The sequence below is a fragment of the Aquarana catesbeiana genome, linkage group LG02 (assembly GCF_042186555.1).
Source record: "Aquarana catesbeiana isolate 2022-GZ linkage group LG02, ASM4218655v1, whole genome shotgun sequence".
NCBI classification, from domain to species: Eukaryota; Metazoa; Chordata; class Amphibia; order Anura; family Ranidae; genus Aquarana; species Aquarana catesbeiana.
In genome coordinates, this window is record NC_133325.1 from 607,196,012 (window position 1) to 607,211,396 (window position 15,385).

Here is a 15,385-nt window from a genome sequence, read left to right on the forward strand (position 1 = left end):
CTATCTGGGAGTAAAGTTTGATACAGTAAAAACAATAATATTTCATCCACCAGACAAAATCTACCAAATTGAAACACAGACTCATTGGTTGCTGTCTCGATCTTTGTGCCAAGCCAGAAGCTGCATAAGTCTCCTTGTAAACCCTAAACTGTACCATCGCTCCATGGGCTCATTGGTCTATGATGATCCTGCTCTTCTCTATTCTCCAGATATGGAAAGGACAATCTTTGTAGCAGACAATTCTTCTTCTGAAAGAGTCAGAGTCAGGACATTTTTAGAGTGGTGGATAGTCAAGTCCAATCTCTCCCCAAGCAGACCTCTCAATCCTGGAGAATGGATGCCTGTTTCTTTTAATGCCAGTCTCCAGGGTTAGGGGTGTACCATCTGAGGTGACAGGCACAAGGGCAATGGCTTCAGAGATATACTTCAGCTTCCAATCACCTGAAGCTGATGGCAGCATTTGAAACATTGAGAGTGTTTCAAGCAATCGTCAGTGGTCAGCAATTGTAGATGCTCTTAGGCTATATATGCCACTGCCATATTGTTGTCTATCGGAGAAGTATTGACTCTGCTTCAAATCTCTGAGAAATTCTTTTAATGGGTCAAACAGAACTTGGCATAATTGAAAGCAGCATATCTTCCAGATATACAGATTTATCTGGCTGATGCCCTGACTTGCTGGTTTGTACATCACTGAGAGTGGCCCTTGAACAGATATCTAGATAAATTTTTGTGTTTATATATGGGACACTGGAAGTGGTCTAATGGCAACTCCATGCAATGTCCAATGCGGACTCTTGTCTTGATTCAACTTTCTCCAGGCACTGGCTCAGAATATGCTAACAGGTCCCTGGACTTTCCGGCTGTGGTCCTCATCCTAACAGTGTTGTTGAAAATCCGTCACTAGAGGGTTCAAGCCACTGCCATTTTACTATGCTGGCCAAGGGACCTTGGTACCTGCTGCTCAGTTGGTTATTAGCGGAGCCACTAATTCCCTTCTGAATAAAGATTTTCTGTCTCTCTATCCAGACCTCAGCAGGTTGAATTTAATAACTTGGTGATTGAATGGAACCACTTGGGATCATTCAACCTTTCTTTGTCAGTGATTAATACCTTGCTCAGAAACAAAGGTTTCATAAAACGGAGAAAGTCTTCACTTTGTAGTACACAAAGAATTTGATATGCATCATCCTGATACTTCACAAGTACTAGTTTCTGCAATTATCTCTGGGTGCTGGGCTTAGTAAGCAGACTTTAAAGGTTCAAGAGTAAGCCCTGTCCCTTTTAACAGCATTGGTTCTTCTCCATAGGAACAGAGATGGACAACATTGGATCTTCTGAAATTATTGAGGCTTTATTTGCAGAGAACAAAGTCCCTCTTTGTTCTTTCTTTAGATCTAAAGAAAGGTAAAGCAGCAAAACCTCAAAATATTTTTTACTGGATAATATATATAATTTAGATGGTGTTGCAGCAGGACTTCCCTCCTTATCGGGCTTAACAGCACATTCAGAGGTATGGGAGTCTTGGGCCAAGGTTCCAATCAGAAAGTATGCAAGGCGGCAAGCTGAAAGTTGGTGAATATGTTCACTTCCCAGCATCACCTGGAGGATTCTTCAGCTTCTTTTTGATTCCGCGTCTTTGTTCAGAGATGAATGTATGTCTTTTGCAATTACTGTGGTGTGTTTCTTCTCTTTTGTTTCGTCCTCCCCTGTTCTAAATACTGCGTGGAGCTAATGGAAATGCTGACGTAAGAAGGCCAGGAATATAGAAAATTGTTGATGTATATTTTCTGTAATTTTCTTTCCTGGTCTCTCTCGCTCAAGTCAGAACACAACCATCTTGAAATGCACTTACAAGTTCAAATACACAATACAATACACAAAGAGAAAAGTTTGTCTCGAGGGCATCAGGGGGAAGTTGACCCATTAGACTGTTGACATGAGTCAACAATTATTTGTGTTTGTTCACCTAAATATTTTTGTTTTATTTATGAATGCAAGCTGAATATTAACTTACTGACTCACAAGCGACCTGGATATCTTGCTTTTTGGCAATAGCACATTAAGGGCCCATTCACTTCACACATCACTGCACACATGTTAACATGCAGTATTTTGTGCATTTACATGTAATAAAATAAGGCAGCCAATTCAAAATACTGCCAGTGTACTAAAAAGCAATTTACAATGGACCTACAGCATTTTATTCAGTGCAGCGCACCACAACACACACGTTTCTCATGTGCATTGTGGTCCACTGGCAAGGTGCATAGGAGTGTACTGTAAAATCAAATGGCACCACAACACATATGTATCATGCTTTAGAGTAATGTGGATACTTAAGAAGATGTAAGGTTTGCTGTATTCATTTTTTTTAAAAACGACAGATCCAAAGATTTTGCTTTTTGTCATAAGTGTTTTTTTCACATTAAGTACAATTATCCTACCAGCCTTGCTTCAATGTGAGAGGCTGTGAGATTTAAGCCAGCCATAGGCGGTTTGAATCCCAGCCGGTTCAGCCGGTCGAGATTCAAACCATATATGGGCAGGCTAAATGTACCCAAGTTGATCGACCGATCAACTTGGGTATAACCAGCCTGCCCAATTTTACGTGCAATTATTGCAAGCAGCTGTTATAGCCGCTAGCAATAATCGCTGCGTTCTCCTGGCAGGGATGGCTTCAACCACCCCCCCCCGCAAGGAGAACACAATGGCTCTATGGGAGGGATTCCCCTGTCAACACTGTCTGTGTCGTGGTTGCAGGAAAGACATTCACTCCATCTATGGTCGGCCTTGGGTACATTCAGCCTACCCATAAATGATTAGGATCAGCTTTAGGTAAGTATGCATCTAGGGGAAGGGGGGTTACTTTAGGTCAGGGGGGCTAGGCAGACAAAATATGTGCACTTTAGGTACAGTGAACTTATCCTTGTGCTTCTGACAACAAGCAAAACACTTAGCTCTGCTGAACATCAAATGAATACAGTAAATCTTACATCTTTATTTATCTATCTACAGTATATCTATCTATAATCACAATATGAAAGTCGTACGACTCCCAGTAACTTTGTCTTTAACCAAAGAATACAATACCTCTTCGACATTATCAGTTTGTGAGCAGGCATCACAGAATTGCTGTGGTAAACAAGGGTCACTGAGTGAGCTTGAATTGTGGATGTTTTGCATGGAATCCGTGATACAACAGCTGTTTCTGAAACCATCGGTCAGCTTGGCCAGACTCTAGAGATAAAAAAAAAAGGAATAGTGTTACACCACCCCTCAACTAAATACATTTTAAAAGTATTAACCCATTTGTTTCACTGCTATTTTTCATGTCAAGCCAATGAAAAAAAAGTGGTAACTAACATTAGAGTCTGCTGAACAGTGGCTCTTGGTGGCCAAACTATTCTGGCTAGTACTAAATTGCTACTGTAGTGATCAAAATTGTGAGAAATTTGAGTTTGAGTCACTAGAAGTAGCCATACAATACCCAGTTTTTGTGGTGCATCTCCAATAAAAAACATATACAGGTGCCTCTCAAAAAATTTGAATATTATCAAAAAGTTAATTATTTTCAGTAATTCAATTCAAAAAGTGAAACTCATATATTTTATATAGATGCGTTATTTACACACAGAGTGATATATTTCAAGCATTTATTTCTTTTCATTTCATTTTGATGATAATGGCTTACAGCTAGCGAAAACCCAAAATTCAGTATCTCAGAAAATTAGATTACAAAAGACCATTAAAAAAACATTTTTAATACAGAAATGTTGGCTTACCAAAAAGTATGTCAATGTACAGTATAGTATGCACTCAATAATTGGTTGGGACTCCTTGTGCATGGATAACTGCATCAATGCCGTGTGGCATGGAGGCGATCAGCCTGTGGCACTGCTGAGGTGTCATGGAAGCCCAGGTTTCTTTGATAGTGGCCTTCAGCTCATCTGCACGGTTGGGTCTGGTATCTCTCATCTTCCTCTTGATACCCCACAGATTCTCTATGGGGTTTAGGTCAGGTGAGTTTGCTAGCCAATCAAGCACAGTGATACCATGATCATTAAACCAGGTATTAGTACTTTTGCCAGTGTGGGTAGGTGCCAAGTCCTGCTTTAAAATGAAAAAAATTGTGAAAAAAATGCGCTGTCTTATACAAATAGTGGTAGCTGCCAGCACATCAGATAGTCTGTGAATAAGTGAACAAATAAAGTAGTATAGTGCAGCGCTGATAGTGGAGGATGCCTTATTAGGACGTCGGGACAGGCTCTGCTGATGCCACTGCGTTGCTTTGATTTTATCCAATGCTTTTAATGTCTTCCCAAATGTGAGTGACCATTTTATAATTTTTCAATAAATGCTTCATATTTTACAGTATTACGCTATGTGGCCCTTTTTTTTCACCTTTTTCCATATGTCATATTGAGAGGAATCGCTCACGAATTCCGGTCACTATTTCTATGGTAGACAGCTACTGATATCAAAATGGTCACAGATCCCTATCTAATTAGGTCTATTTTGGAAGTCGTGGTTGCTGTACCTCCTTGGGTGTGTTACACCAAAAGCTTGGTTGAGTCATCAGGCATATGCCTAGTTGGGTTCAACCGGTCTGGTAAGCCCCTTTCCTTACGGTGGTGGATTATCTACAGACAACCAGTTCACACAGATTCACAGTCACTATATTTGATGTCATATATGGACTTTATGCACTTTACATGCGCTGACACTGTTGGTTTATACTATTTTATCATTATCGTTGTGATATTTTATTGCTGCGTATTTTTGTTTTGAATATTTATTTATCATATTCACTTTATATTGGTATGATTGTATTACTTATTTCATCTTTATCAGCGCTGCACTATACTACTTTATTATTATCTCCATAAAGTCCACTGTATTTTATCAAGTCCAAAGTCAGTGCAGGTCTCTATCATTCTAGAGTACTTCATGCTTCCTTGTGCTGACCAGCTTTAAAGAGATGCAGTTTTCATTTTCCAGCAGGACTTGGCACCTACCCACACTGATGACAATGCAGATGAGCTGAAGGCCGCTATCAAAGAAACTTGGGCTTCCATAACACCTCAGCAGTGCTACAGGCTGATCGCCTCCATGCCACGCCGCATTGATGCAGTAATTCATGCAAAAGGAGCCCCAACCAAGTATTGAGTGCATACTATACTATACATAGACATACTTTTCAGTAAGCCAACATTTCTGTATTAAAAATCCTTTTTTTATTATCTTATGTAATATGCTAATTTTCTGAGATACTAAATTTTGGGTTTTCACTAGCTGTAAGCCATAATCATCAAAATTAAAAGAAAGAAATTCTTGAAATATATCACTCTGTGTGTAATGCATCTATATGAAATATATGAGTTTCACTTTTTAAATTGAATTACTGAAATAAATTTATTTTTTGATGATATTCAAATTTTTTGAGATGCACCTGTAGTATAGGACAAGGGTCTCCAAACTTTCTAAACAAAGGACCGGTTTACTGTCCTTCAAAATTTAGGGGGACTGTAGCCAGCAAGAGTAGAAAATGTCCTGGTGTCAGTGTGAGCAAATGGAGTCCCCTCTTTGGTATTAGGGGGATGAATAGAGCCCCCATCTTTGGTATAAGTGGGAGGAATAGTGCTCCACCATTGGATTTTAGTTGGAGGAATAGTACCCCATGTTTGGTATCAGTGGGAGGAATAGTGCCCCATCTTTGGTGTCAGTGGAAGGAATAGTGCCCCATCGTTGGTGTCAGTGAGAGGAATAATGCCCCCCTCACTAATATCAGTGGGGGGAATAGTGCCCCGTTTTCGGTGTGAAAGCAAGCAAAGGTTGGTTAGTTAGGTCACCCACTGATCTCTATATCGCTTGGGGACTGCAGAGGTGAAGTAAAAAAAAATATCCCTGTAATAATGTCTCAACTCCCCATCCTCTGGATAATTGATTCCAGGTTCACTTTCTCTGGGCCCAGGCTGTCATGGACCCGTCCCCTTGGGTAGCATTATCATGCAGCCTCAGCTCAGAGAATGACTGCACTGAATTACACTCACACATTACTACATTCAGTGCAGCAGTAAGAACACTAAGAACCTTTTGCCATCAAAAAAAAAAGGCATGGTGATGTCATCGGACCAGCCAGAAGAGCCTTAGAAAAAAAAAGTGTTTTATATATATACACAAAAGTGAGTACACTCCTCACATTTTTGTAATTATTTGATTATATCTTTTCTTGTGACAACACTGAAGAAATTAAACATTGCTACAATGTAAAGTAGTGAGTGTACAGCTTGCATAATAAATTTGTAAATTTGTGTGTTCCCTCAAAATAACTCAACACGCAGCCATTAATGTCTAAACCACTGGCAACAAAAGTGAGTACACCCCTAAGAAACAATGTCCACATTGGGCCCAAAGTGTCAATATTTTGTCCAGGGTGCCACTGGAGTCCTTGTCCACTCCATGATGACATCACGGAGCTGGTGGATGTTAGAGACCTTGTGCTCCTCCACCTTCCCTTTGAGGATGCCCCACAGATGCTCAATAGGGTTTAGGTCTGGTGACATGCTTGGCCAGTCCATCACCTTTACCCTTAGCTTTTTTAGTAAGGCAGTGGTTGTCTTGGAGGCGTATTTGGGGTCATTCTCATGTTGGAACACTGCCCTGCGGCCCAGTCTCCGAAGGGGAGGGGAGGGGATCATGCTCTGCTTCAGTATGTCAGTACATGCTGGTATTCATGGTTCCCTCAATGAACTGTAGCTCCCCAGTTCCGGCAGCACTCATGCAGCCCCAGACCATGACACTCCCATCACCATGCTTGACTGTAGGCAAGACACACTTTGTACTCCTCACTTAGTTGGCCCCACACACGCTTGACACCATCTGAACCAAATAAGTTTATCTTGGTCTCATCAGACCACAGGACATGGTTCCAGTAATCCATGTCCTTAGTCTGCTTGTCTTCAGCAAACATTCTGTGGGCGTTCTTGTGCGTCATCTTTAGAAGAGGCTTCCTTCTGGGATGACAGCCATGCAGACCAATTTGATGCAGTGTGCGGCTTATGGTCTGAGCACTGACAGGCTGACCCTCTACCCCTTCAACCTCTGCAGCAATGCTGGCAGCACTCATATGTCTATTTCCTAAAGACAACCTCTGGATATGGCACTGCGCACGTGCACTCAACTTCTTTCTTCGACCATGGCGAGGCCTGTTCTGAGTGGAACCTGCCCTGGTCAACCGCTGTATGGTCTTGGCCACCGTGCTGCAGCTCAGTTTCAGGGTCTTGGCAAGCTTCTTATAGCATAGGCCATCTTTATGTAGAGCAACAATTCTTTTTTCAGATCCTCAGAGTTCTTTGCCATGAGGTGCCATGTTGAACTTCCAGTGACCAGTATGAGAGAGTGAGAGCGGTAACACCAAATTTAACACACCTGCTCCCCATTCACACCTGAGACCTTGTAACACTAACGAGTCACATGACATCGGGGAGGAAAGATTGCCAATTTGGCCCAAATTGGACATTTTTACTTAGGGGTGTACTCACTTTTGTTGCCAACGGTTTAGACATTAATGGCTGTGTGTTAAGTTATTTTGAGGGGACAACAAATTTACACTGTTATACAAGCTGCACACTCACTACTTTACATTGTAGCAAAGTGTCATTTCTTTAGTGTTGTCACATGAAAAGATACAATAAAATATTTACAAAAATGTGAGATACAGTGTGTGTGTGTGTATGTGTATATATATATATATATATATATATATATATATATATATATATATAAATATGTGTGTGTGTATGTATTTTTAAGTACCAGCAGGGGTGCGTGTATTTTCTTTTAGACTTTAGCTTTAACTTTACAGAATCTAGCAAACATTGAAATATCAATTTTGAGTGGAATGACAATAGGCATGAAGATAATGGTAATGAGCATTCAGCTTTAAGAAATTACGTATTTAGCAAACTTAACCTGAATACATTTATGAAAAGTATGTTTTCATAACAGTAAAAATCAAAAGATTTAACAGTAACCTAATAAAATGCAAAACTTTTTAACAATACATAAAAAACAACTTTATCCAAAATAAAAAGAGGTACAACTTTCTTTTGTAGTAGGAGTGTGCCAAGAAGCTGCTGTCAAAAATATTTGCTTTCACTAACTAACATTTTATGAGAGGAATATTAGTCTCTTGATAGAAAAGGATTACCATATTCCACATAAAACAGAATGCAAGAGAATTATGAAATTGAGTATTAGTTTCACAGCAGTATAATGTGGTCATATATTAGGGTTAAATTGCTCCCCCAAGTCCAATAACAATCATGCAAATTAAAATGTAGACATATTCAAGTTCATATGGTGCTTCAATAAAAAATCATGATGTACAGCACTCAAACTGTGCCTTAAACTTCGTTGTGGTGTTAATAATAAGCGAAGCCGCTTACCAGATGTGGTGGATCTCAAATTATAGAGATCAAACTCGCTCAGCAATAGGACGTTCAGCCTGAGAGTGATCCTCTTAGGGCTCCTCCAAAGCTGGTATCCTTTCCGATACAATTTTCCTATGTTAAACAGCACTTAAAAGATCCTTCAGGGTGGGCTTCCACTTTGGGGTATATTTACCAGGTAAAAAGAAGAAAAGGCTTCATGGTGCAGTATCTTTTTTTTAAAAGATTTATTACAAGGTAGAAAAAAACTGTCATCCAAAAGCAATGAAAAGATTTCCCAGCCTCCGTTCCCAGTCGATGCCTTGTACGGGGAAAAGCGTCGGGTGGAGCACCAGTCTTTGACGTCAGCACGTATCAGCTGGCTGGCTTGAGCCACGGCTGTTTGAAATCTTTTCATCGCTTTTGGATGACAGTGTTTTTTAAGCTTGTAATAAATCTTCCAAACGAAGATACTGCACCATGAAGCCTTTTCTTTTTACCTGGTAAATATACCCCAAAGTGGAAGACCACACCGAAGGATCTATTAAGTGCTGTTTAACATAGGAGAACAACAGTCCGTTGTATCGGAAAGGATACCGGCTTTGGAGGAGCCCTAAGAGGATCACTCTCAGGCTGAACGTCCTATTGCTGAGCGAGTTTGATCTCTATAATTTGAGATCCACCACATCTGGTAAGCGGCTTCCCTTATTATTAACACTGCACCAAAGTTTAAGCCACAGTTTGACTGTGGTACATCATGAATTTTTATTGAAGCACCATATGGACTTGAACATATCTACAATTTAATTTGCATAATTGTTATTGGACTTGGTTGCGCAATTTAATCTTTTTTTCCACAAATTTATGAGCTGAATAGTCAGGCTTTTTTAAGTTGCAGCATCTTTATCACAAGTCACAAGACAAGAGAATGGTTTAAAAAAAGGTTTACGGTTTAAAAAAAAAAGCCTTTAGAACAACTTTGAGTTATGTGTGTCATCTGCAAGGCAGCGCATGGAAAATGTGTGAAGCTGTGTTCGGCAGAGTTAGCAGCAGGAGATGTAAGTGTTTGCTTTTCAACTACAGCTGTTTTTAAGAACGTTTGTGTAAAGTGTAACACTGATCATGAAACTTATTTAACTTATTTTATTTGCTCCTTTTTGGTCTTTTAAATACATAATTGCAAACATTTTGTTATATCTGTTTTTAGTGCAAAAAAATAATAATTCTGTTTATCTTGTCAGAACTTCAGATGTATCCTGTGCCCTGAGCTCTCTGTCTGCACTATTTCAAAGAGACTATTTAGCCCTTCCATTCCTTATATTGGACTACAAGTCAATAAAGCTGGCTATATACTGTGAGCCCTCTCCTCCCAGCATCCTTTGACTGAAAAATTGGATGAGCCAGGCAGAAATGTATTGACCAAACAGCGGCTGCATCCGATCAGATACACTGTGTGGGCATTCTGGCAGTCTGTGGTGGCAGGGGAGATTCATCCATCCGTACTGCTAACATAGATTTATGGTACTCATTTAGAGGTTACTGATAATAAACATGTACATAACAAAACCCAAATGCTTATGTGCAAGCTCCTACATTTATGTCTTTTTATAAGGCAGCTTATAGCAAGCAAATGTTCCACTACTACTTTAAAGTGGTTGTAAACCCTTACATATACCCTGTGAAGTGACTGGCCTCATGTGATACACAGAGATGAAACAAATCCTCCTGCATAAGTTCTATCTGTCTATCTGGAGCCCTCTCTTCTCTACATCCATTCAAAGTACTTAATTTATAAAACTTGTCAGAGTTCAGAAAAAAGTGGGAGAGCTGAAATTACACTCTGCAGAGCTCAGTGAGGAACGCTCTGAGAGCTGATTGGAGGGAAGAAACACACCCCTCCATACAGCTTACAGGAACAGACCTAAGGCTGCCAATTAGCTGTAGGTTCCTTCCCTGTCACCTTTTTTCTCTTGATGTCAGGAAAACTTGTCAGAAGTGATTCATGCTGATAGCAGAGGAGCAGGGCAGCACACAGAAATGACATGTGCTCTGGGTTGAGTACATACTATAGAGGGATATGCTTTGTTCATATTTCATGTCTGAGGTTTACAACCACTTTAAAATAAAATAATAAATGTATAAATATAAATATAAACATGACAAGGGTTACATAAGATAAAGAGACCCACATCAGAGGGTTCTGGGGCTGTAAGCATTGTCAGCCATTGATCTAGTCATACCTAAAGTATGAATGGTCTTTGGAGGTAACTGAGCTAGAGTCAGGGCCTCTGTAGCAGAAATGCTGCATTAGACATATGTAGCAAAGACACCCTGTGGGGGTAATTTATGAAAGGCAAATCCACTTTGCACTACAGCTCAAGCACCGCATGGCATCTTTTGGCCTGCGTACTTGTGTAGGCCCTTGAACGCCTACGGAGCTCCGCTGGTTCCGAGGACAAATCACAGGAAGAGGCCATGGAGGAAGAAGAAGAGGAGGGGGTGGAGGAGAGAGGTGTGTCACAATCATTAGTAGTGGCATTTTGGAGGTGTGGTGGCGGAACAACCTCCAACACTACTGCACCTTGTCCTGCATCCTTCCCAGCTGCCAGCAGAGTCACCCAATGCGTGGTGAAACTTAGGTAACGTCCCTGTCCATGCCTGCTGGACCATGAGTCAGCGGTAATATGCACCTTACCGCTGACCGCCCTGTCCAACGAGGCATGGACATTGCCTTCCACATGCCGGTAGAGAGCCGGAATCGCCTTCCGCGAGAAAAAGTGGCGTTTGGGTACCTGCCACTGAGGAACCACACATTCCACAAACTCACGGAAGGGGGCAGAGTCTACCAACTGAAAAGGCAGCAGTTGAAGTGCTAGCAATTTTGCCAAGCTAGCATTCAACCGCTGGGCATGTGGATGGCTGTTAGCGAACTTCTTTCCGCGGTGCAGCAGCTGGGGCAGGCAAATTTGCCTGGTACAATCTGACGTCGGTGGTACCGAAAGAAGATTGCCCACAAGTACTTGGCTGCAACACACCTAATTCTACACCATCATTCCTCTCAGTGCAGGTCTCAGAGAGGACTGAAGGTATAGTGGGGTAGGAGATCTTAGCTGATGAGGAGCAAGGAGAGGTCCTCTTTGTTCTTTGGTGTGGGTCTTTTAGATACGCTTGCCAATGAACTGCATGGCAGGTCAACATATGTCTGGTCAAGCATGTGGTGCCCAAGCGGGAGATGTTTTGGCCACGCGAGATACGCTTGACACATACGTTGCAAATAGCAGCGGTGCGATCTGATGCACTCGTCTCAAAAAAGGCCCACACCAAATGACTTTTTGAATAACGCGCAGAGACTGCAGCGCCCTGCACATGCGGAGCTTTGGGGTGTGATGCAGTCAGTGTGCTGCCCTTAGGCTGGCCTCTGGAGGGCATCCTGCCTCGTTGGTGATGTGCCTCCTCCTCCTCTCTCCTATCAGGCACCCACGTTGAGTCAGTGACCTCATCATCCCCTCCCTCTTCATCACTGGAGCAAACCTGGCAGTATGCTGCAGCAGGGGGAGCATGACTGCCAGGTTGCTGTCCTTCTTGGGCACCCCCTCTGTCCGTGCTCACGTTACTGCCTTCATCTAGCTCAGTATCATCAGAGCATTCCAAATGCTGGGCATCCTCCTGGAGCATGTACCCAACACTGTGGTCAAACAGTTCGAGGGACTCCTCAGGAGGACATGGTGGGGCTAGGGAAGGAGTCACTGATGACATTGAGCCGAGGGAAGAGGCCGCTGCTTTGCCAGACAAAGTACCCTGAGCATGGGTGAGAGAGGATGAGGAGGATGAGGACAGCTTGGTTATCCACTCGACCAAGTCTTCCGCATGTTGCGGCTCAACACGGCCAGCTGCCGAAAAAAAGGCCAAGCGTGTCCCACAGCCACGTGCTGATGAGCACTGTACTGTATATATATATATATATATATAGATAGATATGTACTGATACTGCAGCTAGCAAAATCAACTGCCTGCCTGTAGTATGAGAACACCACCAACCTTCTACAGGTAGCTTTAGCTGAACACTGTGCAGAGCTCGCAAAAACCTAACCTGTAGCTTATTTAGCTGCCTGCGGTAGTGATAGGATCAGGAAAACACCACCAACCATCTACAGGTAGCTTTAGATGAACACTGTGCAGAGCTCACCAAAAAATAACTTGTAGCTTATTTATCTGCCTGCAGTAGTGATAGGATCAGGAAAACACCACCAACCTTCTACAGGTAGCTTTAGCTGAACACTGTGCAGAGCTCACCAAAAAATAACTTGTAGCTTTAGCTGAACACTGTGCAGAGGTCGCACTACACTAACTTGTAGTTTTAGCTGAACACTGTGAGCAGGACGCACTACACTAACTTGTAGCTTTAGCTGAACACTGTGCAGAGGTCTCACTACACTAACTTGTAGTTTTAGCTGAACACTGTGAGGACGCACTACACTAACTTGTAGCTTTAGCTGAACACTGTGCAGAGGTCAAACTACACTAACTTGTAGTTTTAGCTGAACACTGTGAGCAGGACGCACTACACTAACTTGTAGCTTTAGCTGAATACTGTGCGGAGGTCGCACTACACTAACTTGTAGTTTTCGCTGAACACTGTGAGGAGGACACACTACACCAACTTGTAGCTTTAGCTGAACACTGTGAGGAGGACGCACTACCCTAACTTGTAGCTTTAGCTGAACACTGTGCAGAGGTCACACTAAACTAATTTGTAGCTTTAGCTGAACACTGTGAGGAGGACGCACTACACTAACTTGTAGCTTTAGCTGAACACTGTGCAGAGGTCTCACTACGCTAACTTGTAGTTTTAGCTGAACACTGTGCAGAGGTCTCACTACACTAACTTGTAGTTTTAGCTGAACACTGTGCAGAGGTCGCACTACACTAACTTGTAGTTTTAGCTGAACACTGTGAGCAGGACACACTACACTAACTTGTTGCTTTAGCTGAATACTGTGCAGAGGTCTCACTACACTAACTTGTAGTTTTAGCTGAACACTGTGAGGAGGACGCACTACACTAACTTGTAGCTTTAGCTGAACACTGTGCAGAGGTCGCACTACACTAACTTGTAGTTTTAGCTGAACACTATGAGGAGGACGCACTACCCTAACTTGTAGTTTTAGCTGAACACTGTGCAGAGGTCACACTAAACTAACTTGTAGCTTTAGCTGAACACTGTGAGGAGGATGCACTACCCTAACTTGTAGCTTTAGCTGAACACAATGCACTACACTAACTTGTAGTTTTAGCTGAACACTGTGCAGAGGTCACACTAAACTAACTTGTAGCTTTAACTGAACACTGTGAGGAGGACGCACTACACTAACTGTAAATAGTCTAGCTGCCTGACTGTGGTACTAATAGGATCAAAAGAACACCAGCAATTTTCTTCAGGTAGCTGTAAATACTGTAACAAGACAAGCCTGCCTGTCAATAGGAAGATAACAGGAACGGATCTAGCTAAACTGAATACAGTGTGTGTGTGTATATATATATATATATATATATATATATATATATATATATATATATATATATATATACACGACACCTGGGATGCATATATATACACAATACACTGTAAGTGCAGCTAACTCACTGACTGTCCTGCCTAATCTAACTAGCTCAAATGAAATGACACTGTCTCTCTGTCTATCTATGCACGCCGGAACACACTACACAGGGCCGCCACGCAGGCGGCCTTACATAGTGTGGGGCGTGTTCTAAACCCCCTGAGCCATAATTGGCCAAATTACAGCTCTCTCTACGGACGGCGCTGTGATTGACCAAGCATGCGGGTCATAGTGCATGCTTGGCCAATCATCAGCCAGCAATGCACTGCGATGCCGCAGTGAATTATGGGCTGTGACGCACCACACGAATTTGGCTTGAACGGCCCATATCGTTCGCAATTCAACGAACGATCAAACAGCCGATGTTCGAGTTGAACATGGGTTCGACTCGAACACAAAGCCCATCCCTATTTGTAATAATCAAAATCTAATCATCTAATATTAGGAAATCTGTAATGGTAGTGTATTTTTTGCATTTCTAATTTTATTTAATATATTCATATATTATACATTTAATATATAATTTAAGATTTGGAAAACAGTCCTATTGCTGGCAAGAAACATATTTAAAACATACATTTTTCTAATAAGTATAAATCCATATTTAGGCATATATTTTCAGTTCATTATATAATCTGTTCTCTGTAGAAAATGTATCCTATATATGTACTGTATATTAAAATGAGTTATTATACACAATTATATATTACATAATGTTATTATCTCTATCTCTATTATCTTCATGATCTGACAAATGGGTTTCACAACAAGGGTGGTGTCAAACACTTATGGATAGACACTAGGACTCCACAGGTATACCAGCCTTTGTCAAAATTTTTAACACAAAGGAACCCTTGAAATAATTTTCATAAGGCAAACCCCTGCTAATTTATTACATCTACAGTGCACAGTACATTAGCATGATCAGTTGTATATGTAATAATAAATTGTTGCAAAAGAATGTGGCACCCAGTACAGATAATTCCACAGATACAGAACTCCTCTTCCCCTCTACTCCAAAGCACAAAACTATTTACAGTAATCATCAAGAAATTAAACAAATACTAATATTGGCCAGAAAGAAACACAGGTAGGAAAAAATGTAGTGCACCCTTATATTAGTGTTGTGTTCACTGGAGAAATCCCCCCTTGCATTGCTGGTCAGTGGAAATGTGCTTTCTTACAATGGTGGTCAGCGTAGTGGCCCAGTACTTTGTAGATCAGGGAGAAGCCTGCCCCTACCACAGACAGGTACAAGATCATTCATACTAGAGGTTACTGAGCAACAACAAAAAAATCCTTGCTCAAAGGGACTTTGCTTTAAAACATCACAGG

At 41.5% G+C, this 15,385-nt stretch overlaps 1 protein-coding gene across 1 annotated transcript in view; it reads right to left on the minus strand.

Annotated features, from left to right (window-relative positions):
* The window catches only part of WWC3 (WWC family member 3), a 270,635-nt gene that overhangs the window by 99,028 nt on the left and 156,222 nt on the right, over window positions 1–15,385 (minus strand). Inside the window, exon 7 of the mRNA XM_073616354.1 lies at window positions 3,094–3,240. Coding sequence (XP_073472455.1) covers window positions 3,094–3,240 — 147 coding nt within the window. The remainder of the gene's footprint in view (window positions 1–3,093; window positions 3,241–15,385) is intronic.